Source organism: Herpailurus yagouaroundi, unplaced genomic scaffold (genome assembly GCF_014898765.1).
Source record: "Herpailurus yagouaroundi ecotype Mexico unplaced genomic scaffold, PumYag 193, whole genome shotgun sequence".
Lineage (NCBI taxonomy): Eukaryota > Metazoa > Chordata > Mammalia > Carnivora > Felidae > Herpailurus > Herpailurus yagouaroundi.
In genome coordinates, this window is record NW_024412424.1 from 2,409,805 (window position 1) to 2,434,987 (window position 25,183).

General features: G+C 54.6%; 4 protein-coding genes across 6 annotated transcripts in view; 3 read left to right on the forward strand and 1 right to left on the reverse strand.

The window, feature by feature from the left end:
• The window catches only part of PIK3R2 (phosphoinositide-3-kinase regulatory subunit 2), a 12,878-nt gene extending 11,523 nt beyond the window's left edge, over positions 1-1,355 (forward strand). The window contains exon 16 of the mRNA XM_040444920.1: positions 170-1,355. Within this exon, the coding sequence (XP_040300854.1) occupies positions 170-377 (208 nt within the window). The 3' untranslated portion in view covers positions 378-1,355. The remainder of the gene's footprint in view (positions 1-169) is intronic.
• Positions 1,356-4,006: 2,651 nt separating this feature from the next.
• On the forward strand, positions 4,007-7,457 carry IFI30 (IFI30 lysosomal thiol reductase). The gene is made up of 7 exons (XM_040444922.1): positions 4,007-4,186; positions 5,187-5,369; positions 5,452-5,526; positions 5,775-5,867; positions 6,691-6,843; positions 7,028-7,081; positions 7,166-7,457. Exons 1-7 carry the CDS (start codon positions 4,058-4,060, stop codon positions 7,226-7,228), a joined length of 750 nt encoding a protein of 249 aa, XP_040300856.1. The 5' UTR covers positions 4,007-4,057; the 3' UTR covers positions 7,229-7,457.
• A 9,264-nt stretch (positions 7,458-16,721) lies between these two features.
• Positions 16,722-19,456, forward strand: MPV17L2 (MPV17 mitochondrial inner membrane protein like 2). 3 transcript variants are annotated; one of them, XM_040444926.1, is made up of 5 exons: positions 16,722-17,112; positions 17,771-17,941; positions 18,679-18,755; positions 18,848-18,976; positions 19,180-19,456. In XM_040444926.1, the coding sequence occupies exons 1-5, from the start codon at positions 16,926-16,928 to the stop codon at positions 19,207-19,209; spliced, it is 594 nt and encodes a 197-aa protein (XP_040300860.1). In that variant the 5' UTR covers positions 16,722-16,925; the 3' UTR covers positions 19,210-19,456. The 3 variants fall into 3 exon arrangements, with proteins under 3 accessions (XP_040300860.1, XP_040300859.1, XP_040300858.1); XM_040444925.1 differs by having other exon boundaries at positions 16,724-17,112; positions 18,848-19,064; XM_040444924.1 differs by having other exon boundaries at positions 16,724-17,112; positions 18,848-19,456.
• A 49-nt stretch (positions 19,457-19,505) lies between these two features.
• Positions 19,506-24,747, reverse strand: RAB3A (RAB3A, member RAS oncogene family). The gene is made up of 5 exons (XM_040444923.1): positions 24,577-24,747; positions 23,178-23,405; positions 21,929-22,047; positions 21,229-21,353; positions 19,506-20,356 (listed from the first exon to the last, which is right to left on the reverse strand). Exons 2-5 carry the CDS (start codon positions 23,403-23,405, stop codon positions 20,166-20,168), a joined length of 663 nt encoding a protein of 220 aa, XP_040300857.1. The 5' UTR covers positions 24,577-24,747; the 3' UTR covers positions 19,506-20,165.
• Between the last annotated feature and the right edge of the window lie 436 nt (positions 24,748-25,183).

Below are 25,183 nucleotides of genomic sequence, written 5' to 3' on the forward strand. Positions count from 1 at the left end.
GCCACAATGGCTGCCACGGGCAAGGGAGGAAGCTAAGGCAGGAGGCGGTGGCCTCCGGACCAGGGTGGGGAAATGCGCGTCCGGCGCCGAGGTCCCCTGGTGGGAGTAGCGGGAACGGGGAGAGCCCGGGGGGAGCCCACCTGAGCGCCCCCTTCGCCTGCGCCTGCAGGGTGGACGGCGACACCAAGCACTGTGTCATCTACCGCACGGCCACCGGCTTCGGCTTCGCGGAGCCCTACAACCTGTACGGGTCGCTGAAGGAGCTGGTGCTGCATTACCAGCACGCCTCGCTGGTGCAGCACAACGACGCGCTCACCGTCACTCTCGCGCACCCCGTGCGGGCCCCCGGGCCCGGGCCCCCGCCGGCCGCCCGCTGACCACCGGGCACCGGCCTGGAGAGGTCACCCCCGGGCCCGGAGGCTGGGGGGGGCAGTCCCATCGTTCTGCCTCTGCCCCTTCTTCCGGGTTTTCTGTCTGGTCTGTCCGGCTCCTGTAGGAGCCTCTTCCTGTCTCTCTTTCCATCTCTCTTTCTGAGCCTCCCTCCGTCTCTCCCCGTCACCCTGTCTCTTTCCCTCCCCACCTGTCGGTCCTTCTCTCTGTCCCTCTGTGTCTCCGGGTTGGGGGTCCTACCTCCCCAACCCCATGCCCCCCCTCCTCCATGGGCACTGCCCTCCCCACGGCTCTGGCCACCCCTAATCCTGTGCGCCCTGCCCACCAGAGCCCCCCCCCCACCCCTGGGGTCCCCGAAGCCCCACCTGGCTGCACCTGCCATGTTTACAGAGGCCCCTGGGCTGTGCGGCCCCAGCCTGGGTGCCCCGATTTTTAAGCCATAGACCTGGGGTCACGGCAGGAAGGAACTTTACTTGGCCACTTCCAAGAACTTCGGCTGGGACATTCTGGGCCGGGCGGGACCCGCCCCCAGACCCAACTTCCCCTCCAAACCCTGAAGTGAAACCACCACTTGGTTATCCCCCCCATAGGGGCCACCGGCCAAGAAGCAACGCCCCAAAATGAAAAGAGTTAAAAATAAACTCACAAGCCGGCCCCACCCGGCACCAGGCCTCCCAGAAATAGAGGCCCCCGGCACCGCTCGGGCGGCTGAGACGCATCACTGCCCACGGCACCTCTACTCAGTGTAGGTTCAAGGCTTCTCCTCGATCATGTTGGGTTCTGATTTGATTTTCTCTTGACTGTAAAGTCCCTTTTTCTCTCCTCTTTTGGGATGAGAGCCCTGGTTTTCTACACTACCCGCGGACCCCCATCCCCCCCACCTCCTGCCTGCCCAGCTAGGCTGGCAGGCAGGTTTTGTAAAGTACGTTGATACTGATACGGATATAAAACATCGAACGTGTGGATGCTTCTGTTGTTGGTGACAGGACTTCTCTATGGCTCCCATGTGCTGGGGACCCTGGCATTCACAGGGTCACACAGACCCGGCAGCCAGTGAAGGCTGACAGTCCTCCCTCCCTCCCCGCCACCCGGTTTAGCTGCTTGTGACCAGAGAAGTTGAGAGACCTGCCCAAGGTCACAGGGCAGAGAGGCTCAAACCCTGAGCTCTGCCCTGCGCCACGGCCTCCTCAAGGCACCCCAGACTCCAGCCTGGCTTCTCACCAGCATCCAGGCCGTCCCCCAGGTTTGAGTCCCAGCCCACGGCCACCAGCCAGGCCCTCAGGAAAGCCGCCTCCCCTCTGATGGGCAGCTTCGTCATTGCCAGGTGGGGTGGATAGCACAACCCTCTCATCACACATAGAAGTCCCCCCCCCCCCATGTCCTTAATGCCCTCAGTGCCAGCCCCTCCCTGCTGACCCTCCTCTGACCCCCTCCACACCCACCCGACTTTCAGGCCTCCAGGTCCCAGAGGACACTGACCTGGGGCCTCATGGTGTCTTTGACCTTGACCATTCGCCATCCTCCCCTCCCCAAGGTCCCGGTCTCTCAGCCCTCCCCTCTCCTCCCCCCTCCCCCTACAGAGAGTAAGCTTTCTGCCCTCTCCCCTCGGGGCTGGCACCTGTCAGGGCCCAGCATGCCTGCAGCAGCCCAGGATAAATGAACAAAGCTGCCCTCTGAGCTGTTTCTCACTGGGCTCCAAGGGGCAGGACCTGCCTCCCTTGGCCTGAGCGCCCGGACTCTCCCCAGGGCTGTCCCTGCTGTGCCCCGTGAGTGATTCCAGCCCAGACGCTGTCTCCCCTGTGGTCTTCACCCACTGCGTGGGAGAACACAGGATAAAGGTCACCTTCTAGGTCCCATGACACCAGCAGGCTGAGCCTGGAGACAAGCAGTAACACCCCACATGGCCTCCAGCAGTTGCCTGCACTCAGCCACCTGCTGTCTCCTTGGGACAGTCCCCCCCCACCTTTCTGATCCTCTCCCCAGAGGATCTGACCCTCAGGTTCGTCTCACCAAGTAGGATCAATAGTTGCTACTCCCACCCCCAAGAGCAAGTCTCTTAAGGCTTGGATAAGCAAAGGAATGAGGTTACCTCTGGGAATTCATCCAATCGGGCTGGGGCCTAGTAACCACTGGAAAACTTGTAGCAATTTAGGATTATTTCTTCCGCCCTGCCCTGCATGGAGCAAGTGCACACAAACTCTACAAAGTTGTAGGGCTTCCTCTTCCAGAGACCTGACAAAAATGGGTTTTGCAAAGGGTTCAAAGAGAACTGGCAGGACCATCCAGCCGTGGGGACTTTAGGGAACCCCCTCGCCCCCGCCCAAAGCTGCTGCCATGGACACCAGGCTGGGAGGCTGGGGCTTCTCCCAGACCGGAAGGAGGCAGAGCTGGGGAGCTGGGGACTTGGCTGTGATCTGGGCCAGGTTTGGGCATTTCCTCCCGTGGGATCAGGTCCTGTGTCATGCCTGGTATTTGAGGCCCTGCAAGGCCTGAACGTCTGGGTTATTCCCTCATCACCCCCAGCCTCCACCTCAGGCTAGTCTCTGCCTGCATCTCCCAAGACCTTTCCAGCTGGGCCACCCCACCCCTAGCCTGGGGCAACCCTCCCTCTGCCTCTGAGCCCACCACGTGGCTTTCTTCCCCAGACTTCACTCTTCTCCCCATGTTACAGAAGGGGAAGCTGAGGGTCCATCGCTTGAGGTGTCCGGTGGAGTCTGGAGACAAACCCGGTTTGGGGTTCCCCACGGTCAACCCCCCTCCCTCCCATGGGAGCTCCCTGCGGGCCTGGATGCTCACCCCCCCCACCCCACCCCCCAAGCTTTGGATGGAGGAGAGAAGGAACTCCAGCTTTCCTCTTGCCTGCCACCCCCACCCCAGCCAGGGCTGGGAGGACCCAGAGAAGTGAGGGGCCTTCCCCCCACTGGCTTCTGCTTTCTGGCCCAGCTGTGGCCAAGCCTGAGTCAGCGCCGCGGGACCACGCTTGGTGGCACTGAGGCGTCGGGGCTGGGGAGCCTGAGAGGAGGAGGGGGCGAGAGGGGCAGGACCGGGGCTGGGGAGCCTGAGAGGAGGGGGGAGGGGGGGGGCGAGGGGCAGGTCCCATGGTCGAGAGTGAGGGGCTCCCCGCGCAAGTCTGGGGTGCGGGGACGGGCTGTGCAGCCCCTCCCTGCTCCCCCATAAGAGCAGGGTAGGGAGAGGGGGCTCCCAGGCTAGGAACGGGGGCCTGGGTCACCCTGGCCAACCCCAGAGCTGTCTGTGGGCCCATGGAGACCCTTCTTTCTCTCTCTCTCTCTCTCTCTCTCTCTCTCTCTCTCTCTCTCTCCCTCTCTCTGTGTCTATCTCTGAAGCCTCCACCTAATCTCTGCTCCCCCGAGTTCTTGCCCCAGCCTCACGTGACTGGGCGACCCTGGGGGCTGGGAGGGGTCGAGAGAGATGGAAAGGCGGCCCCACGGCCTCGGGATGGCGGGCCCAGCACCTGGCGGGAGTGAGGGTGGGGGACAGGCTGGACAGGGACCCAGAGAGGTCAATAGGTACCTAGAGACGCCAGCCCCAGCCCCCAGGGGCGTGGGCATCGGGAGGCGGGTCCGGCTGGGGGCTGGGCCACCGCGGGGTTAAAGGCTGCTCCTTCCCCGGGCCGCTGCTCCCGCCTCCGCACGTTGGCCCGGCTGTGATGGCCTCGTCGCCACCCGTGCCGTTCCTGCCGCCGCCGCCGCTGCTGCTGCTGTTGCTGCTGGGGGTCCCCGCGGTGGCGCGGGCGTCCTCGCTGGACAGACTCCCCGAGGGGGCGGCCGCCTGCCGGGTAGGGATGGCGACGCGGCGGGTGGGCCGGCGGGGGCCGACGCCCAGGCAGGGGGCGACGCGGGACAGGCGGCTCCTCCCCTCTCCCCGGACTTTGCCGGGAAAGCCTAGGGTCCCGGGGACGCTGTTCCGGCGGGTACCGAACCCCACCCGCGGGCACCGTGGCCGCGTTCGGATTCGTTTCACTTTCCCATCTCGCGTCCGAGACTCTCCGGCAGTCCTTCACCCACCCCCCGCCCGCCCAGCCCGGGGGTGCATTGAGCACCTACTGTGTACGTCTGGGGCGGGAAAGGAATCTCCTTCTGTATGCCAGGGGAAGCCCAGATAAGTCTGCCCGTGGCACCGACCCTGCAGGTGCTGCTTACTGGGTGCATTCCGGCCAGGGAAGAAAGAGCTCGCGTGCTTCTGGGGCCGAGCAAGCAGTTGTGCCGGAGGCTGAGCGACCTGCTCACTGCTGCACAGACACTGGCTGCTGCCATCCGTCAGCCGAAACCGGAAATCAGCACATATTAGGCGCCGCCTCTGCAGTGGGGTTTGGGAGGGGTTCACCTGGGCCCCTTAAGAGGAAGAATAAATAAGGAGTCAGCGCAAGGGTAGGGCCCTGCTCAGCTCGGGGGCCAAGGCTCTGGGGGATGAGGTGGCAACAAATGAGCATGAATTAGTCTCCTGTGGTATGCACCTCTGAGAAGGCAGGATTGAGGGCAGTGACCAGAAAGGCGCATGCCTCGGGTCCTTACTGCATACAGTTCCCCTGGGCCAGGGGTTTCACCTCAACTGAAGGAAAGCAAGAGCTGTGCATAAATTAAGTGCCTACTGTTTGCAAGTCTTTGTTTTGCAGAAAAACTAGGAAGACTTAGGGATGCAATAAAGCCTAGGGTCAGGATTCCACCTGGCAACGTCTGAAAGGAGGGCAAAATGGAGCCCCTACTGTTTGCAGCTACCTTTCTGCAAGAGGACCAAGCGGGGCTGTACTCCCTTCACACCCCCTTCCTCCCACACAGGCTGGGGACCTGTGCCCACAGGGGCCCCTCGGGAAGTCACAATCCCCGCCTGTCAACGTGAGCCTCTACTACGAGGCACTGTGCCCCGGCTGTCGGGCCTTCCTGATCCGAGAACTCTTCCCGACCTGGCTGATGGTCCTGGAGATCCTCAACGTCACGCTGGTGCCCTATGGAAATGCCCAGGTACGTTGGCACTGGGGAAACCGAGGCGCCAGGGGAGGGGGCAGCCGGCGGGCCAGCCAGCACTCACCTAGCTGCCTTGCAGGAGCAAAATGTCAGCGGCAGGTGGGAGTTCACATGTCAGCACGGTGAGCAGGAATGCAAGCTTAACAAGGTGGAGGTGAGCAGCTCCCAGAATTCCCGAGCGGTGGGGGCAAGAGGCTGGGGACGTTGCCCGTTGTCGGGAAGGCCGAAGCAAGGCTCAGAAGGGACTGGAACCGGCCCCATCCTCTGCCTGCGTGCCTCCACTGAGTCATATCCTCGTTCACCCCTTTATTAGTGAACACCCGCGATTACTCCCAGGGTGGTGTAGGTAGGGGTGCCCTGGGCCCACTTCATGCCCTTGCCTGTCTCTTCCCTATCCCACAGGCCTGCCTGTGGGACCAGCTGGAGAGGAATATGGCCTTCCTGACCATCGTCTGCTTGGAGGAAATGGATGACATGGAGAAAAACCTGAAGCCGGTGAGCCACACCCCTCCCCTCGGCCCGGGTTGGGAGGCCCTGGGCTTCCCTGTACCCAGACGGACCCAGGCTCAAGTCTTGGCCCGACCACCCCTCTGTCTGTAGCCCCAGGAAAGTAACCTTCCCTCGGGAAGCCTCACATCTCTGAATCAAGGGAACAAAGATCTTTTGGAGGCAGGGGTAGATCAAGGAGGGCTTCCTGGAGGAGCTGCCTCTGAACTGGGCTTGGATGAACAGAAACGTACAGGCATACGGATGATGATCCTCATCTGGGGTATGAGGATGACGGGACAGGCCCGCCTACTTCTCGGGAGGGTTACGAGAAAACAATTCCCAACGGAGTAACTCATGAATGCCGATCGTTTATTCACTCATCAAACATCTGGACCGCCTAAGAGGCCTCACCCCGGGATGCCCCGCAGCCCTGCAGAGTCATAGCGGGGCCAGAAGAGTGAGGAGGAGGGAGCACTCAGAAGATTCTGGAGAAGGAAGTGGAGGGGTGTTCCTGGTGGAGGGAACAGCGCATAGGAAAGCTCCGAGGAAAATGAGACGCTAGAGAGGCCAGTCTAGGGGCTGCAGGTCTGGTCTCATGAGAGTCAGGAGCAGTCGGACTCCCGCCTTGGGGGCCTCCCCTCAGGCAAATATTAAGCACCTGCTGTTTATGGGTCTTATTGCACTGCTGTGGACCCAAACGTCTCCTGTTGCCAGTGAGGAAACAGAAGCTTGGCTCGGGGGGGGGACTGGAGGAGGCACCTTTGGGGAGATAACACAGAGGAAGCTGAGGCAATGCTCCAGCTCACCAGCAACCCTTCTTCACCCTCAGTGCCTGCAGATCTATGCTCCGGAGGTGTCCCCGGACACCATCATGGAGTGTGCAATGGGGGACCGCGGCATGCAACTCTTGCACATTAACGCCCAGCTTACAGATGCCCTGCAGCCGCGCCACGAGTATGTGCCCTGGGTCGTCGTCAATGGGGTAAGAGCTCTCGCGACCCTGCGTGTGGCCCCGGGGCAGGGACCAGGATGATGGATGTGCCCGCTGGTCTGGGAGGCAGGGGCCAGACTCGGAGCCATTTGCAGCCCCTTCCGGGCCAGACTCAGGTTAGTTGGGGCAAGTGGAGCCGGGGAGACTGTACGACTTCCTGTCGTGTTTTGTGCAGAAACCCTTGAAAGATCTGAGTCAGCTCCTAAGCCTCGTCTGCCACCTGTACCAAGTAAGCTGGAAGGGGAACAGAGGGGCCGCTGGGGGCGGGTAGGGACTCGTTCCGGGACCGCCAGCTCACGGCTGTCCCCTCCAGGGTGAGAAGCCAGATGTCTGCCAACCCGTGGCCAGCTCCCACAGGGAACTCTGCTTCAAGTGACCGCTGGCGCCCTCGAAGGGAGCTGATGGAGGAAGAGCCAGAGCACTGCCCCCGTTTTTTCCGATCCCTGACTCTCAGCGGCTGCTACTCACCATCCGGAGAATTTCTACACATTCCACGAAGCCCAGACTCACAATCCTGCCCCGACATCAAGACTCTTGCCCCACTGGTGACGGTGCTACCTTGAAACTAGTTTAATAAACACTGCTGGATGCTGTGATTCATTTGATAAGTTCGCAAATCTCTCTCTTCCGGCCCACACCGTGCCGAGACCCCTGAGAAGTCTCCTTTCTAGGGAATGCAGAGCCGGACAGACTTTCCTGGTCCCACAGGGAGCAGAGATGGGCCAGAGGGAGGCACCAGGGCAGGAGGACCCCAGAGAGAGCGTGAAGGCTCTGCGTAGGAATAGGGGCAGTGGGGCTCGGGTTCTGAAGGGTGAGTAAGAGTTCATTGGGCAGAGGAGGTATTCATTAATTCAACCCACAACACTAACTGTTCCCTTTTGCTGACCCCGCACTAATAGGAGTTGAGCCCGAAGGTGGAGAAGGGATCTTGTCTAGGGAGTTTCAAAGAATGCGTTCACTAGTGGCAGGGGGGTGGATCCCCGCATTCCAGGCAAGAGGAACAGAGTGCAAAGACCACGCCAGCAGCAAAACCTGGAGCTGTGGGCGCCTGGGTGGCTCAGTCGGTTAAGCATCTGACTTTGGCTCAGGTCATGATCTCACGGTTGGTGAGTTCGAGTCCCACATCAGGTTAGCTTGAGCCCCACTTCGGATGAGTCCCGCTTCTGTCTGTCTCCCTCTCTCTCTGCCCCTCGCTGTCCCTTGCTCACTTGCGCCCTCTCTCAAAAAAAAGAAAAAAAGAAAATCTGGAGCTATAATGCCAAGTTGAGGCCAGGCTGAGAACACCGGGACATATTATAGGATACCTTAAAAAAAAAAAGTTTTTGTTTTTGAGAGAGAGAGAGACCCGGGTGGAGAGGAGCAGAAGAAGAGGGGGAGAGAACCTTAAGCAGACTCCCCACTCAGTGTGGAGCCCGATGCAGGGCTCGATCTCACAACCATGAGATCATGAGCTGAGCCCAAACCAAGAGCTGGATGCTTAACCAACTGAGCCACCCAGGAGCCCCAAGATACTTTTCAAAAAAAAAAAAAAAAAAAAAATAGGATTCTTAGACTGATATAAAATGATTACATGTTAAAAATTTTATTTCATTCATGATTAATGAAGAAACCCGGTTAGATGTTCAAAGAAGCATTCAAAAAACAGGGAGGTTTATAAACGAGAAATCTTGAAATGATTGTGCAAATAGAAGTAAAAATGACTTTCACTTTCTCATAAAGTGGTGGGGGGGGTAACACGTTTTTTTTACTCCCAGGTTTTTTTTTGTTTGTTTGTTTTACTTTATTATTTATTTAAAATCAATTTAATTAACATACAGTGTAGTATTCGTTTCAGGAGTAAAACCTAGTAATTCATCACTTAAGTTTTTTTTTTTAATTTTAATAATAGATTTTATTTAACCTGAGGTTTTGTTTAACCTGATATGGATCTGATACATTATCATTTCAACGTGTAAGGGATATGAGCAATCTTAATGAGACCTTCTTTGTTCTTTTTTTTTTTTTTCATACTAAGTCCTTTTTTTGTTTAAGTTTATTTATTTTCTTTTGTTTTTAAATGTTTATTTAGTGGGGCGCCTGGGTGGCTCGGTTAAGCGTCTGACCTCCGCTCAGGTCACGATCTCCTGGTTTGTGGGTTTGAGCCCCGCGTGGGGCTCTGTGCTGACAGCTCAGAGCCTGGAGCCCGCTTCAGATTCTGTGTCTCCCTCTCTCTCTGCCCCTCCCTCGCTCAAGCTCTGTCTCGGCCTCAAAAATAAATAAACGTTAAAAAAAATGTTTTTTTAGTTTTTTAAATAAAAAATGAAAATAAATGTTTATTTAGTTTTTAGAGAGGGGTGCGTGAGCAGGGGAGGGGCAGAGAGAGAGGGCGACAGAAGATCCGAAGCAGGCTCTGTGCTGACAGCAGCAAACCCCATGAGGGGCTGGAATTCACCAACCGTGAGATGGTGACCTGAGCCAAAGTCGGGCACTTAACTGACTGAGTCACCCAGCCACCCCAGTTTTTATGTATTTTGAGAGAGAGAGTGTGTGAGAGAGTAGGGAAGGGACAGAGAGAGGGGGAGAGAGAGAATCCCAAGCAGGGATCTGTCGCTCTCTCCTTCAAAAATAAATACACATTTAAAAAAAAAAAAAAAAAGGGGGCACCTGGGTGGCTCAGTCCGTTAAGCGGCCGGCTTCGGCTCAGGTCATGATCTCGCGGTCCGTGAGTTCGAGCTCCGCGTCAGGCTCTGTGCTGACAGCTCAGAGCCTGGAGCCTGCTTCCGATTCTGTGTCTCCCTCTCTCTGACCCTCCCCCTTTCATGCTCTGTCTCTCTCTGTCTCAAAAATAAATAAACATTAAAAAAAATTAAAAAAAAAACTAACAGAGAAAGCAAAAAAAAATTCCAGTTTGCATAGGGACACTATTGATATTGAAGCTCATTGTTAAAACCCTTCTAATAAATCCATTTGATTTTTGACAACTTGACTGCACAAGATAAAATTCTCTCCCTCTCTTTCTCCCTCTCCAACTTTCTATATCTACTTAGGTTTTTGTTCTTTGTTTTCCTCGTTCATATTTTTTTTGTAAAGATTTTATTTTTCAGTAATCTCTACACCCAATGTGGGGCTCGAACTCACAACCCTGAGATCAAGAGTCCCATGCTTTACCAACTGAGCCAGCAAGGAGCCCCCCTCTTTCTTATTTTAAAACAATCTTTTTTAAAATTTTTTTTTAACAGTTATTCATTTTTTGAGAGACAGAGAGAGACAGAGCATGGGGGCGGGGGGTGTGGCACAGAGAGAGAGGGAGACACAGAATCCGAAGCAGGATCCAGGCTCTGAGCTGTCAGCACAGAGCCCGATGCGGGGCTGGAACCCACGAACTGTGAGATCGTGACCTGAGCCAAAGTCAGAGGCTTAACTGACTGAGCCACCCAGGCGCCCCGAAACAATCTTTAAATACCTTTAAGCTAGGACAAAATTACTCTCCTTTATCCTTCACACCTCATACATTTCCTACCAAAACACATCCTACTTTCCTTGCATTCTTTATATAGGAGGTTTTTTTTTCTATACTCTGATTAATAGTTTTGTTTTCTTATACCAATTATAATATACCACTAATTGTATACAATTAGTAAACTGTAGAACTGTATACAATTGTAAACTGTAGAACAGGCCAACATTCTGCCCTAAATCAGCAAATCTGTAAATCCGCCATTTCATAATTTCTAGAGGTGTATGCTTTCTTACGGTACAATATTTCAATGGGACAAAAGTCATGTTCACAAACTAGCCCAAATATCTTTAGACCCTCTGTAGAAATTCAGGAGCCAAAGGGGACTATCTTCAATAAGTTTAGTAAGTAACGTTTCAGTATTTTATCTTATCTGGAAAGGATCTAGATATTCAATGAACATCCACCATCCAACTTAGCAAAACTTCAAGGTTCCAAGTTTCCCAAAAGATTTGGCAAACTACTTTTGAGCAAACTTTTCATAAGACGTAATTATGTCCAAAACGCTCACTCATAAACTTTTATCCACTTACATGTTTTTAAGTTACTCGTTTTTAAAAATTATGCTTAGATCACTTGTGAACATATGAGTCATGAAACATCTAGCCAGCATCCTAAGTTATCTTTCTTGTTGACAAATCAGGTAAGTATCAAAAGTCACAGGGGTGCCTGGGTGGCTCAGTCAGTTGAGCGACCGACTTCGTCTCAGGTCATGATCTCGCGGTCTGTGAGTTCGAGCCGCGCATCGGGCTCTGTGCTGACAGCTCAGAGCCTGGAGCCTGCTTCCGATTCTGTGTCTCCCTCTTTCTCTCTGCCCCTCCCCTGCTCATGCTCTGTCTCTCTCTCTCTCTCTCAAAAATAAATAAATGTTAAAAAAAAATTTTTTTTTAATCACAGACACAGGACACCTGGGTAGCTCAGTCCGTGGAGCGTGCAACTCTGATCCACTATGAGCATGGAGCCTGCTTAAAATTCTCTCTCCCTCTCCCCCTCTCTCTCTCCCGTCCCCACCCCTCCCCACTTGCACTCTCTGAAAAAAAAAAAAATCACAGACTCAAAGAACCTACAAAGTTAAACATCTGACTCTCTTCCTTTTTTATTTAGTATCATGCTTGATATAAGCAAACCATTCACTTTTATAGTATGTTTTGTTCTTAGGGTTGAATTTATCATTTTATAATCTTAAACACAGAGATAACGACCTCGTTTGACTAATCTTAACTTATGTAAGCATTTTTTTAAAAGGTCAGTTAAAGGGCATCTGGGTGGCTCAGTTGGTGAAGCATCCTACTTCTGCTCAGGTCGTGATTTCACGGTTCGTGAGTTCGAGACCCGCTCCAGACTCCTCACTCACTCTCCCTCTCTCTCTCTGCCCCTCACTCACTCACATTCTCTCTCTAAAATAAATAAGATAAATAAAGGGGCGCCTGGGTGGCGCAGTCGGTTAAGCGTCCGACTTCAGCCAGGTCACGATCTCGCGGTCCGTGAGTTCGAGCCCTGCGTCAGGCTCTGGGCTGATGGCTCAGAGCCTGGAGCCTGTTTCCGATTCTGTGTCTCCCTCTCTCTCTGCCCCTCCCCCGTTCATGCTCTGTCTCTCTCTGTCCCAAAAATAAATAAATGTTGAAAAAAAAAAGATAAATAAATAAAATAAAAAGCCAATTAAATAGAGCTCTTTGACAATTTTTAGCAATAGTTCTGGAGGTAGAAAAATGCCACATAAACATAGAGACAGATACAATCAGAGATCTTATAGCTCCTATTTTTAAATTTTAGCCATGACACAGGTACAGGAATAACAAAACTCACGTGTTTGAAAAAAAAAATAGTTCAGGGGATGCCCAGCTGGCTGAGTCAGTGGAGCATGTGACTCTTGATCTTGGGGCTGTGAGTTCAGACCCCACACAGGCATCGAGCTTACTTTAAAAAAAAAAAAAAAAAGTTAAATTAAAAAATAGATTTAAAAATAAAATTATTTTAATAGTTGACTCCAAACTATGTTTCTGGCAGATGGAACGAGTTACTAATATTTGCAAAGAAGATTTTTAAGAGATTTCACATGCCGGTTTGTTCCCAAGTGGCCCTCTGAGTATATATTCCCATTTTAGCTTAGGAGAGAAGGCTTTGAAAATAGTTCCTAACAGCCTCAGAATATCAGCCTCCTTAGGCCAATTTCTGTCCATTGAGTTCCTTTAAGAATAATAATAATGAAAAAAAAAAGTCCTTTTAAATATCTTATCAGGCTTCAGCTCACACAAACAGTAAATTTTTTTGGCGCTATTGAAATCTTATTATTATTATTATTATTATTTTCAACGTTTATTTATTTTTGGGACAGAGAGAGACAGAGCATGAACGGGGGAGGGGCAGAGAGAGAGGGAGACACAGAATCGGAAACAGGCTCCAGGCTCTGAGCCATCAGCCCAGAGCCCGACGCGGGGCTCGAACTCACGGACCCCGAGATCGTGACCTGGCTGAAGTCGGACGCTTAACCGACTGCGCCACCCAGGCGCCCCTTATTATTATTTTTTTAAACAGAAGCATACCTGTTCCAAGTGATTCAAAACCCAAACCCGGAGGCGCCTGGGTGGTTCAGTCGGTTAAGTGTCCGACTTCGGCTCAGATCATGATCTCTCAGCTCGTGGGTTCGAGCCCTGTGTCGGGCTCTATGCTGACAGCTCAGAGCCTGGAGCCTGCCTCGTATTCTGTGTGTGTATGTCTCTCTCTCTGCCCCTCCTCCGTTCGCTGTCTCTCAAAAAATGAATAAACGTAGGGGCACCTGGGTGCTCAGTGGGTTAAGCGGCCGACTTCGGCTCAGGTCATGATCTCGCGGTCAGTGAGTTCAAGCCCCGCGTCGGGCTCTGCTGACAGCTCAGAACCTGGAGCCTGTTTCAGATTCTGTGTCTCCCTCTCTCTCTGACCCTCCCCCGTTCATGCTCTCTCTCTGTCTCAAAAATAAATAAACGTTAAAAAAAATTTTTTTTAAATAAAAATAAATGAATAAACGTCAAAAAAAAAAAAAAAAAAAAAAAAGAAAACCCAAACCAAAGCCTTTTATGACCTAACCAGGGACATAAGAGGTGTCCCCAAGGAGGGCACAAAAGTTCATTCTTCCCAAGATCCAGAGCCACTCTCAAAGACAGCCAACAGGACAGACATTCTCCAGAGAGCTGGCAACGACCCTAACCACAAATGAGGTGTGACCCACATTTCTGGCTGGCCCTTGACATGTTCTCAGGGCTCCTAACCTGATGGTTGGTCCCCTGCAGCACCCAGACCTGACAACAGGCAGGCAGAAAGCCAAGCCAAGCTTTCAGCCCACAAAAGGGGACAAACAGGAAAACAACATCTGGGAGGGAGGGATTAACAAGCGGGTACCCAAAACCAGAAAATTTTTGAAGTTTATTTTTATTATTTATTTTTTTGAAACAGACAGATACAGAGCAAGCGGAGGAGAGACAGAGAGAGGGAGACAGAGGATCGCAAGAGGGCTCCAGGCAATCAGAGCAGAGCTGAACTGAACGTGGGGCCCGAACCGGGAGATCATGACCAGAGCCAAAACTGAGATACTTAACCGACTGAGGCCCTGCCAGGCGCCCTTCAAAACCAAATTTACAAGAGTCACGCAGAATCCAAAGAGCTAGTCCTTCCGAATGCTTCCCTCTCGCCAATCGGAACCCAGAAGGGAACAAAGAGAAATTTTTAGCATCCTCTCCCCACCAGGCACTAGAGCCAGAGATCCAGAAGGCAAATGAGGTAAGAAATCTTACCTACTGCTGGCTTCATCGGGCCCCGGGACCTCCCAACTGCAGACCCAGAGCCAACGGAGTCCCAGCCAATGTTACACCATCCTGGTTACCAAGCAGGACAGCCTCGGGCTGAGACTAACACCAAGCAGATTAAAAGCACGTGGATTTTATTTACACACACGTGGGAGCCCTTATGAGAAAAAGGAAGACTCGAGAAATAATTAGGCCCAGGTGCTTCTTTACTAGGTTGAACACAGGGAGGCAATGATGGAAAAGCAACTAAAGTATATAGGGATGAGCCGCTCAGACGCCCTTTTCTATGAAATTATTCATTGATCTCCCATTGTCTCTCAGCCAGCAACTAGGAATCTTCCGATAGAAATGATCAAATGGTCAGACCATAAAGCCAGATTCCCAGACTCTCACACCCCCAGTGCAGGTGACAATATCCATCACAAAGGCATCAAAGGCAAAGCACACATCTATAGAGAGGAGAACAAAGGTGAGAACAATAAACAGTGAAATTATCTTACCCCTTGGGAATCATCACAACTGTAGCCACCATGAAATGTACTTGCCTATTGACAAAGCCTACCTGACTCTGTCCTGTGAACAGTGTGATGTTTTCCCCACCTTTGGGCCATTTTGGAGGTTTTTCCACCAAGATGCAATAAAATCTAGTGCCTGGAATACCAGGCTGTGGCACTTGACAGCAATAGGGAGTGCCAAAGGACAATTTTCCAAAAAAAAAAAAAAAAAGAAAAGAAAAGGTAAAATCACAACTCTCCTACAGATTTAAAAAAAAATGAGCACATGTTAAAAATTATTAACTCATTATTTTTTTAAGCACGGGAAATTGTACATTTTTTAATGTTTTTATTTTATCTTATTTTTGAGAGAGAGAGACAGAGTGCAAGTGGGGAAGGGGCAGAGAGAGAGAGAGGAAGACACAGAACCTGAAGCAGGCTCCAGGCTCTGAGCTGAGCTGCCGGCACAGAGCCTGACTTGGGCCTGACTCTGGGCGGGAACTCACAGACCGTGCGATCATGACCTGAGCTGAAGTCAGACACTCAACCGACTGAGCCACCCAGGCGCCCCATCTTAACTCATTATTAATGAGGAGAACCGGTCAGATGTTAAAACCATTTCAGAGGGGATCCAAACAAGAAGCAAATTAGGAATAGTAAAATAAATGTGCAAATTAATGGAACAAAGATTAGGGGAAGTGTCTCTCCACCTGGCTGAATTTATTTGCATGTCTCGAAGCAAAAATTATTTTTCTCTGTAATCCTGTAACTACAGAGTTTATAAAAAATCTTCCATAGAAATCAAAATCAGAAACCCCTGAAGGGTTTAAAAAACATTTTTTAAATTTAGATTTTATTTTTAAGTAATCTCCACAAAGTGGGGCTCCAACTCACAACCCGAAGTTCGAGAGCCATACGCTCCACCAACTGAGCCAGCCAGTGCCCCAATAATTTTTTTATTGTATAGGGGCATATAGCAAAATAGTTTAGTTGTTGCAGACCACAGTCTTTGTTGCGACTCCTCATTGTAGTGAGGGTAGACAATACAGAAACAGAATGAGCATGTCTCTGTTCCAATAGAATTTTATTTACGGATCCAGAAATTTGATTTTCGTGTAATTTTCATGCTACGGAATCTTATTTTGATTTGTTTCCCCAACCATTTGTAAACTGAGAAAAGGAGGTGAAAAGGAACTGAAAAGGAACAAAGGCTTTAATCCGGGGTCCCAGAATCACACTTCAGGAAGCACAGATTCCTGAGTAACCAGAAAAGTGTCCCTCTCATGTGGGGAAGCAAACTCTTAAAAATTTTATGAGCAACTGCTTGTAAAACGATTGCTGTCCAGCCCAGCTCAAGAGTTCATTAGTTGCAAAGTAAAATGGAACTTCAAAACGGATTCTCTCGGGTCCAGAAATTTTATTTCAACTATTTCACACACTTAAAAACAGCAATAGGATTTGGCCCACACGCCACAGTTTGCGACACCCTGGCTCCTTCTAAGCCACAGCTTTCCACTGAAACTCCTATTTTCCCCTACAGGAACACGGGAGATAAAATAGGGATATAATTGTTTGTATAACTGCTGGGAAATAAATTAATGCATGTAATGTGCCCAGAACGGTGCCTAACGTTTTAATTGTTATTATTATGGAACTGAGGTCAGATACCCAGCTAAAGTCAGGACCAAGGTCAATGTCCGGATCAGCCTCCAACTGGGCCGCGCGCGTATCAGAACTGTATCTCTCCCCCAGTTCCGTGAGAGTCTGCGGGATTAGACTTCTGCCGCGGGAGCGGTCGTGGTCACGGGTCGCATTCCTTTTCAGGAATTCCGGGAGAATCTGAGAACCTGGAGGGCAACTAAAAAGGAGAACAAAATTGACCATCTCAACACAGGAGGCTGGACAACCGGCAGTGATTCGCCGGCATAACGCTTGTCTGTGATTGGTCAGTGCAGTAGTGGGTTGGTCGGTAAGGGTGTGGCGACGGCTGTCCATTGGCCGGCGCAGAAAGGGGCGGGGAAACGAGGGACAGTCAGCCTTTGATATGCGTGTTGCAGTGAGACGCCTATTTGCGATTGGTCCGTTGGTGCGGAAGGCAAAGACTGGCTTCATTCAGCGATCGGCCCGGGGATGCGATGCCGGTCTTTTATTGGCTAATACCTCTCGAGGCCCGCAAAATTGAGCGACCTGCGGTCAGTGATTGGCGAGTACTGGGGCGGGCGTGCAGAAAGCGAAGACAGAGTGCGATTGGCCAGCACCGGGAGGGCGGCGATCCCGGCGCGGGTTCCAGAGTAGCGGCGGGCTATGGCTTCCGGCGGCAGGCACTGGCTGCGCGGTCTGTGGGCCGTGGGGCAGCCCCTGTTCCAAGGTCGTGCGCTGCTCGTCACCAACACGCTGGGCTGCGGTGCTCTCATGGCGGCCGGGGACGGCGTGCGCCAATCCTGGGAGGTCCGCGCCCGGCCTGGCCAGAAATTCGACCCGCGGCGCTCAGGTGAGGAGGCCCGCGCTATACTGGCCCCTGGCCCCCTAGGATCTTTGGCCCCAGCCTCAGATTTGGAGATCCCTGACCCGTGGCCCTAATTCCCGGCAGGACCCTTGACCTTGGCGTGCACCCGAGACCCTCAAAACCCACCCTCGGGTCTCCACCTCGGGGTCTCTGTCCCGTCCCCACTCCAGGTCTCCCATCTCCTCCTACTTCCTGGTCCCTGCCTCCTCCCATATCCAGTTTCTGTCCGCTTCCACCCGCCAGGCCTCGTCCCCACTCATCCCCTTGTCAGCTTCCCTCCCTTCTGCACAGAGACCAAACCGCACCCAGGGTAGTCGAGATCTCAGCCTCCGGACCCAGTCAGCCTGGGATTGTGCCCCGGCCCCACGCTTCCCAACCCGCTGTGCCTGTTTCCTCGTCCGGAGAGCAGGGCAGCGGTAGAACCTGCTCAGAGGGTGGTGAAGGGGATGAGAGAAAACGGGAGAGGAGCCACTGGGACGGTGCCTGGCAGTGGGGCTTGTAATGGAAGATCGTACGGCTGGGCTCAGGGAGAACTTCAGGTTAATCAGGGAGGGAGGTTAACCAGGGAGGGAATGGATGGGGGGATTTGCTTGCCTGACGTGCCCTCCCCCCCCCCCCTCCCCGACTCTTGGACTGCTCTCAGCTAGCATGTTTGCAGTGGGCTGCAGTATGGGCCCCTTCCTGCACTACTGGTACCTCTGGCTGGACCACCTGCTCCCAGCATCCGGCCTCCGTGGCCTCCCAAACGTCCTCAGGAAGGTCCTCATCGACCAGCTGGTGGCCTCTCCCATGCTAGGCGTCTGGTACTTCTTAGGTAAGGAGCCTTGTGAGCTTGGGCTTTGCCCCTCCATACGTCAGGAGGGGCATAGCCAGCTTTGTGTTAAGAAGGATGCTGAGGTGCCTTTCTGACGTGCTCTTCTGTGAGTGGCTCGGGCCTGGGTGCTGTGTCCCAGTGGTAACAGGACAGACCCGTCGGGGGCAGGTATGAACGGCAGAATCAGACAATGATCCTTAGTGTAGGAGGGATGAGGACAGGATCAGGTGGGCCCAAGGCAATGGTTGGGAGGGCTGCCCAAAGGAGAGGACACTCAGCTGAGACCTGAAGGAGCCAGCAGGCATGAAGAACTGCCCGTGCAAAGGCCCTGGGGCTGAAGGAAGAGTTGCTGGGGCTGGGGTTGATGTTGATGGGGTGCAGGGGGTTGATGTTGCTGGGGTGCAGTCATCCAGCCCTTGACTCTAGGATGAGTTTCCCCCATCCTCCCCACCCCTTCCCCCCAGGCTGTTTCCTCTGTGGAAGGCAGGAAATAAAACAGCCTCAGGAAGGGTGCATTTTCATCCTTTGGGGTGCGTGTTTATTTGTAACCTCTCCCTCACTGGAACCGACTTGTTCTCCGCCCCAGCCACTCTGCTGTGTGTGGCCCTTCCCACCACAAGGCTTTTAAAACATGGTCTGTCTGCCGGGGACACTGGCCTTCAGGGCTCCTGCCCCATCTACTCTATCACCGCTACTCCCCAGCCTCTGACACTCCCATTTTTTGGTTTCCTTCCCAGGCCTTGGCTGCCTGGAGGGCCAAACCCTGGATGAGAGCTGCCAGGAGCTGCGGGACAAGTTCTGGGAATTCTACAAGGTGGGCAACGCCCACCCCCTCGGGCCCCGCCCTTCCCTCGCGGCCACGCCCTCAAGGCCCTGCCCCTGACCACACTCCGCCCCTCCCCTCAGGCCGACTGGTGCGTTTGGCCAGCCGCGCAGCTGGTGAACTTTCTCTTCGTGCCCAGCCAGTTCCGAGTCACGTACATCAATGGTTTGACGCTGGGCTGGGACACGTACCTCTCCTACCTGAAGTACCGGGTGAGCACGGTGGGTGCACCAGGCACCCAGGGGACTCCTCAGGGGCCACACGTGTGAACCCCCAACGGCAATGCATCTGCTCTCCACGGTGAGGTCCTCCTGTGCCTGTGACAGTCCACAAACCACAGTAGGTGGGTGGGGAGCTGATCACCAGCAGGGTAAAGACCGAGCCCCTCTCTGCTGTTTGATGTGACCTTGACCAGGTCCCTGCTGAGTCTTTCCCGCAAGATTGAGCCCAGCCACAAGACTGGAGGATGAGGGCTCACTTGGCGACGAGGAGTCCAGAAGGGTGTGTGACCAGACCTTCTTGCACGGACGGACCCTGGGCCCAAGGTGGGGACACAGCCCATGCCCTTAGAGCAGGGCTGAGCCTGGAATTGACCTCCAGAATCTGGGGCCTTAGGCGGGGCCGAGTGGCCTCCAGTATCCTGCTCGGGTCACGGGCTGTGGAAATTCTATTAAATTATCTTGTCATTGAAATTGCTGTGGATGACCAAGGCCACCGTTGGCAGGCCGGCACTCATAGGGACATGGCGTCATCCATTCACTTTATTGGGTGTGTGTAGTGTGGTCATGACATCTCCTGGGGATCCAAGGGGCACGTTTGACACTCATGACGTCCGAGCAGGTCTGGTGTTTTGGGGGGGGGTCCCAGGGTGGCGAGTACCCACAGCAGCCCTCACCTCTAAAAAAGGGTAAAACTTTGGGGGTGAGGAGCCAGGTGGGTCACTGCCTGGCTCTGATCCACCCCATGGTCCATGCTGAGACACCCCCCCCCCCCCAGAGTGGCCTTGGCCCAGCGAGTCACAGCCAAGAGGCTGGCCAACAAGACTACCTCCCATCACCCAATGAGCCTGCCCTGGGGTGTCATCGGGCCCCCTCTTCAAAACCAGTAACTCTCGATGGGGGGTGAATTTTAAAAAAGGTGGGGTCTTGAGGGGAAGCGGTGAGTTCACAGGGCCACGACACGCCACGGCAGAGTGGGGACAGGGCTGTATGTACAGGGTGGGACGTGGGATGGGCAGGGAGCCCGTGCCCCTGGGGGACATCTCCAATAAATAAATAAATAACTACAATAATAAATAAGGGTGAGGGGCCAAGTGGGGGCAGAGGTCTCGCGCCCTCGGCCAGTGGGGGCTGGATCAGGCCCGGGGGGGTGGGGAGGGCGGGGGTGGGGGCAGGGCAGCTCTCAGCAGGCGCAGTCCTGGTGCGGAGGCGCCTGCTGGTCCGTGAGCTGTGGGCCCTGCTTGGCACCCGTGACTGCAGGGTCGGCCGTGTCCAACGACTCGGACATCTTCTCACAGATGACGTCCACCAGGCGCTCAAAGGTCTGCTTGACATTAATGTTGTCCTTGGCGCTTGCCTCAAAGAACTCAAAGCCTGTGGTTTGAGAAGGGAGGGGTGAGGACCCTGGTCTTCTGCCTCCCAGAGCCCCTTCTCTGAGGGCAGGGAACATCTGGAGATCCCCAGTGCCGACCACCTGTCAAAGGCACCAACAAGCCCTCTAGGGAAGCAACACTAGGCCGGGTGGGCCCTGTTGCTCGTATTCCTCCCCGCACCCTCAGACGGTCCCTTCTGGTCTCCAGGCCCCTGGCAAGACCTACTTCCTTGCTCCCGCCGGCCGACCCAGCCTGTGCACTGACCCTGGCAGCATCTGACATTCCCATCCGCCCGTGCCCTCCCCCGCTTATGTACCCTCTGGTTCCCTGCGGCCTCTCCAGAGGATCCGTGTGGTTCGGACCCTGCACGATCGGCCACGTTTCCTCCAAGTGGCCCCCGTGGCCCTGCCGTGTGAAACGACTCGCCAAAACACCCACGATCTCCCCCACCTGTGGCCTTTGCCTAAGTTGTTCCCTCTGCCCGAGAGAGCACCCTTTGCTCAAGCACCAGATCCAGTGCCTTCCCCCAGGTCTTCCCTACTCCAGGCAGAGCTTGCCCCCCTCCCCAGGCACTCCCCCAGCCCAGCCCCCCCGTAAAATGAGGTCCTTCAGGCCCAGCAACCCGACAGGAGGCCGGGCAGCGAGGGGATCCGAATGAATCAGTAACTCCCTGCCTGGTGAACTCCTATGCATCCATCAAGGTCCATCTCACGGCTCCTGGATCAGGGCCATTTGCAGAAAGCGTGAATTGTCTGCATTCAAATCCAGGCCCTGTCCTGGCTCTGCCGTGAGATCTTGGACGCGTCCCCTCCCTTTCAGGGCCTCGCTGTCGCTTTCCTAGCCTGGAGGTGTGCGGCCCCATGAGGCACTCACCAAGGTGGTCAGCCAACTGCCGGCCACGTTCCGACGACACCACCCGTTCATCTTCCATGTCACACTTGTTCCCCACCAGCAGCACCTGGGCATTGTCCCATGAGTAGGTCTTGATCTGGGTCGACCTGGAGGAGGCGGTGACAGGTGGGGTCAGGGCTGGGAGGATCCTGCCTCCAGCGTCCTTTTGTCTCCTCCCTCCCTCACCCCACTCTAGTCCCCCACCTCCTGATTATTCCTTGAACTTGGCAGACTTGGTCCCTCCTTCCAGCCTGTGTCCTGCCAGGAACACGCCGCTTCTGAGGCTCCCAGACCTTTGAAACCCCTTTCAAGCAGCCCTCCTTCCCAGATCCCTGTCCCCCAGAGAGAATTTCTCCCTCCTCTGCAAACTCAGAAATTTCCTTAAAACTTAGCATTACTTTGGGCAGGAATGTAAACGTTTATATCCTTTCACCTATGAGAACTGTCCTATTCTCTGCCCCCGCCCTGACTTTTTCTCTCTACATGTTTCATATTTCATTCTTCCATCTGAAATGAAACCCTTTTTTTTTTCCCTTAGTTCGAGCCAATGCTACCAAGCTTTAATGATTACAGACTGACGGCAGGTCTGAGAATCTAGTATTCACATTTCTGCCAGGGCAGCTGGGGCTTCGCATCAAACCCAGTTCTGAAGACAGTCTACGAGGGGATGGGGTGTGCTCACCAGTCCTGCACGGCGTTGAAGGACTCCTCGTTGGTAATGTCATACATGAGGATAAAGCCCATGGCACCCCGGTAGTAGGCCGTGGTGATGGTCCGGTATCGCTCTTGCCCTGCTGTGTCCTGGGGAAGAAAAGACAGGGGTCAGAGAGGACCCACACATAAGCTCCTCAGAATGGAAATAAGCCCTGAGGTTGTCCAGCCCAGCCCCCCTGGGGACCAGAGGTGGCTCAGGGAAAGCAGACTGGCCACGTACATTGTGCTCCATCATCCTCCAGAAGCAGGCACCTACAGAATCATTCCATTACTCCTTCAACATACCTGGGCAGTGACCTGTGCCACACCCTGTGCGGGGCACTGGGGGCACAGCCGTTAACAAAATGGACAAAAATCACTGCCTTGTGAAACTGACAACCCGGGATAGGAAACAGACGATAAACACATAAAAAAGAAGAAAACGTATCCTATGTTGGAGGGTGACAAAGACCGAGGAGAAAGAGAAAGTTGGATAAGGAAGGACAGGCAGTGCAGGTGAGGGTATGGTTTTAAAAGCTGAAGGAAAGGAGGAGGGACCCATGTGGGAATTAAGGGAGAGACAATCCAGGCAAAAGGCACAGCCCAGGCAATGGCCCTGAAGTGGGTCTGTGCCTGGAACATCTGAGGAACAGTAAGGAGGCGGAGGTGGAAGGAGACTGACCAGGCAGGGGCTCCCAGACCGGGGGAGAGGGGTTACTCCTAAGCCAGGGGACAGGTATGGGTTTTACCCTGAGTGAGGTAGGGGCCATGGGAGAGCAAGAAGCAGAGAAGGGAAGGCTCTGACTTGGGATTTAACAGGTTCCCTCAGGCCTCTGTGGGGTTAAGGGAGGTGACCAGTAGACCCCGGGGGAAAGTGCCTGCTCCTGTCCCAGGGAATGAGGTTGGGGGGCCAAGATCCAGCTGAAACCGAATACAGACTCATATGAAAGAGCTTAAAGATGGGGAAACTGAGGCACCAAGCCAAGTGATGCTCTTGACAATAGCAAGGCATAGGAAAGGACCCAGCATTTGCTCCTTCCCCACACCCAGAGAGCAGTGATTAGGCACCCATGGGAGAACAAGCACTCTATTCTGGGCCTCTGGCTCCCGGATACACAGGAGGCACCTGATAAATGCCCAGTGTGTGAACGAATGAATCCAGACAGGGAGCAGACAAAGCTGGGGCTGCTTTTCTGGGAAGGGCAAGTGAGAGACAGGAGCTCCCCAGCTGGACCCACCCAGATCTGCAGCTTGATCCTCTTGTCGTTGCGGTAGATGGTCTTGACCTTGAAGTCTATGCCCACAGTGCTGACAAAAGCAGGCGTGAAGGAATCGTCTGCATAGCGGAATAGGAAAGACGTCTTGCCCACGCTGCTGTTGCCAATGATGAGGATCTTGAACATGTAGTCGAAGTTCTGGTCCGAGGACTCCTTCTGCCCATAGCGTGAGTCTGTGGCAGACGCCATCTGGGTGTGTGGGGTGTAGGTGAGGTTGAGGAGTCCCCTTCCACCACCAACTGCCTAAGCCCCAGGCACAGGGTGCAGAGAACTCCAGAGCTCTTGAGGGGGACTAGTGTTTTGAGATTACCCTTATCTCATTAGAAGCCCCAGTGCTAATGGTGGGGCCGTGGCAAAGGACGGCGGTGACCTTGAAAGGCCGGAAGTGTCAGAGGAGGAGCTCAGGGAGGTGGGGGTAGGGACACCCCAGCAAGCCCCTCCAGCACGCCCTCGGCCCAGGTCCCAGGTCCGACTGTAATCCTAAACCCTAAGGCTAGGCGGGTAGGGGTGACTGCAGCCGGCCCCGCCCCCCATCAATCATTCATGTTCCTCAGAACGGAGCTGCTCGGGCGCACGTGCACACGCGTGTACGATCCCGCGGGGATGCGAGTCGCAGCACCCCCTTCCCCTAGACTCCCAAGATAGGAGAGATCGGGCTAAAGCAGCTGGTCATGTGACAGGCACGGGGCGTGCACACGTTCACGTGCACGCAGCAGGGAACACAGCCGTACACGCGTGTGCACATGAGAGTCGAATACCCTCGACGCACAGGAAAGAGACGCAGACACTTGTCTGCACACCAACACGCATATACAAATGTGACAAGCCCACCCGTGCGCAGGACGCCCTCCACCCATGCAGGCGTGTACACGTCACCCACGCGGGCACGCATTCCAGTGCACGTATGGACACGGCGTGCACGTACATCACAGTCCATGCGTCTCCTTCCACACGCGTGCAGCACGCACTCACGAGAGTCGGGACACCCACAGGGTCACACGAGCATACCCTGGTACATAAGCAAAAGGGTATGCACACAAACCCGCCGGCACAGGCGGGCGCGCACACGTGTGTTCACACCACGCGCACGCGCACGCAGAGAACCTCCCGCGCGCAAAGCTTCCCGCAAGGCACTCGCCTCCCCTCCCCCTCCGCCGCAGAGGCCGAGGGTGGGGGGTGGGGGTGAGATTCCGGCAGGTAGGGGGAACCAGGGCCCTACCCTTACAAGGGCTGTGATCGCCGCACCCTTCTTCCCATTTGACCCTAGCCAACCTCGTCCCCTACCCTGCAAGCCCATCAGTCAAATGAAGGTTATGTAGGTGTTCGCTGAGGCGGCGAACCAGGCCGCCCGGGAACTCACCGTGCCCTGCACCGATGCGGTGGTGACCCTAGCGGTGGCGACTTTTCGGCAGCTGTGGTGACAGGGCCCCCGTGAGTTGATATGGGGCTGCGCGACAGGGGCAGCGGCGGCGGCAGCAGCGGCTCAGGCCCCTGCAGTCCGCGGTGACGTCCTGCAAAAAGTGAGGCGGGGCCTCATATGCAGATATAGCCGTGACGCCATCCTGGGGCGGAGCCGCGCTTGGAGAAGTAGCCCACTGACGCACACAGAGCCAGGGGGCGGGGCTCCCACGCAGATTAACCCACGAACGGGGCGGGGACCAGTGTGGTCAGCCAATAGTGCGCGGGGGCGGTGCCTATCTGCCCCGCCCTCCTGCTTGCGTCATGGAGGCGGGGGCGAGTGGCGTCCTGTCACTGGCTCAAGCTCCGGAGCGACGGACTGAATAGCCGATCAGAGATAATCACCTTTCTGCTCTTGTCCAATAATGGTTCCCATATGGTTGCAGGGATGAGAGGTTGAGGCCTTCCTTTGCTAAGCCTGGGTCTTCAGGGGGCGTTCCCGTTCCCCGCCCCCGCCCCCGCCCCCGCCCCCGCCCCCGCCCCCGCCCCCGCCCCCGCCCCCGCCCCCG

Excerpts from the sequence above, each read along its gene's own strand:
- IFI30 (XM_040444922.1), top strand. The coding sequence starts at position 4,058 with ATGGCCTCGTCGCCACCCGTGCCGTTCCTGCCGCCGCCGCCGCTGCTG. Across the intron at positions 5,527-5,774 it reads GCAAGCTTAACAAGGTGGAG|GCCTGCCTGTGGGACCAGCT; the intron begins GTGAGCAGCTCC and ends CCTATCCCACAG. Across the intron at positions 7,082-7,165 it reads TCGTCTGCCACCTGTACCAA|GGTGAGAAGCCAGATGTCTG; the intron begins GTAAGCTGGAAG and ends TGTCCCCTCCAG.
- RAB3A (XM_040444923.1), bottom strand. The coding sequence starts at position 23,405 with ATGGCGTCTGCCACAGACTCACGCTATGGGCAGAAGGAGTCCTCGGAC. Across the intron at positions 22,048-23,177 it reads GGATCAAGCTGCAGATCTGG|GACACAGCAGGGCAAGAGCG; the intron begins GTGGGTCCAGCT and ends TTTCTTCCCCAG. Across the intron at positions 21,354-21,928 it reads TTCAACGCCGTGCAGGACTG|GTCGACCCAGATCAAGACCT; the intron begins GTGAGCACACCC and ends CGCCTCCTCCAG.
- MPV17L2 (XM_040444924.1), top strand. The coding sequence starts at position 16,926 with ATGGCTTCCGGCGGCAGGCACTGGCTGCGCGGTCTGTGGGCCGTGGGG. Across the intron at positions 17,113-17,770 it reads ATTCGACCCGCGGCGCTCAG|CTAGCATGTTTGCAGTGGGC; the intron begins GTGAGGAGGCCC and ends GACTGCTCTCAG. Across the intron at positions 18,756-18,847 it reads AGTTCTGGGAATTCTACAAG|GCCGACTGGTGCGTTTGGCC; the intron begins GTGGGCAACGCC and ends CCCTCCCCTCAG.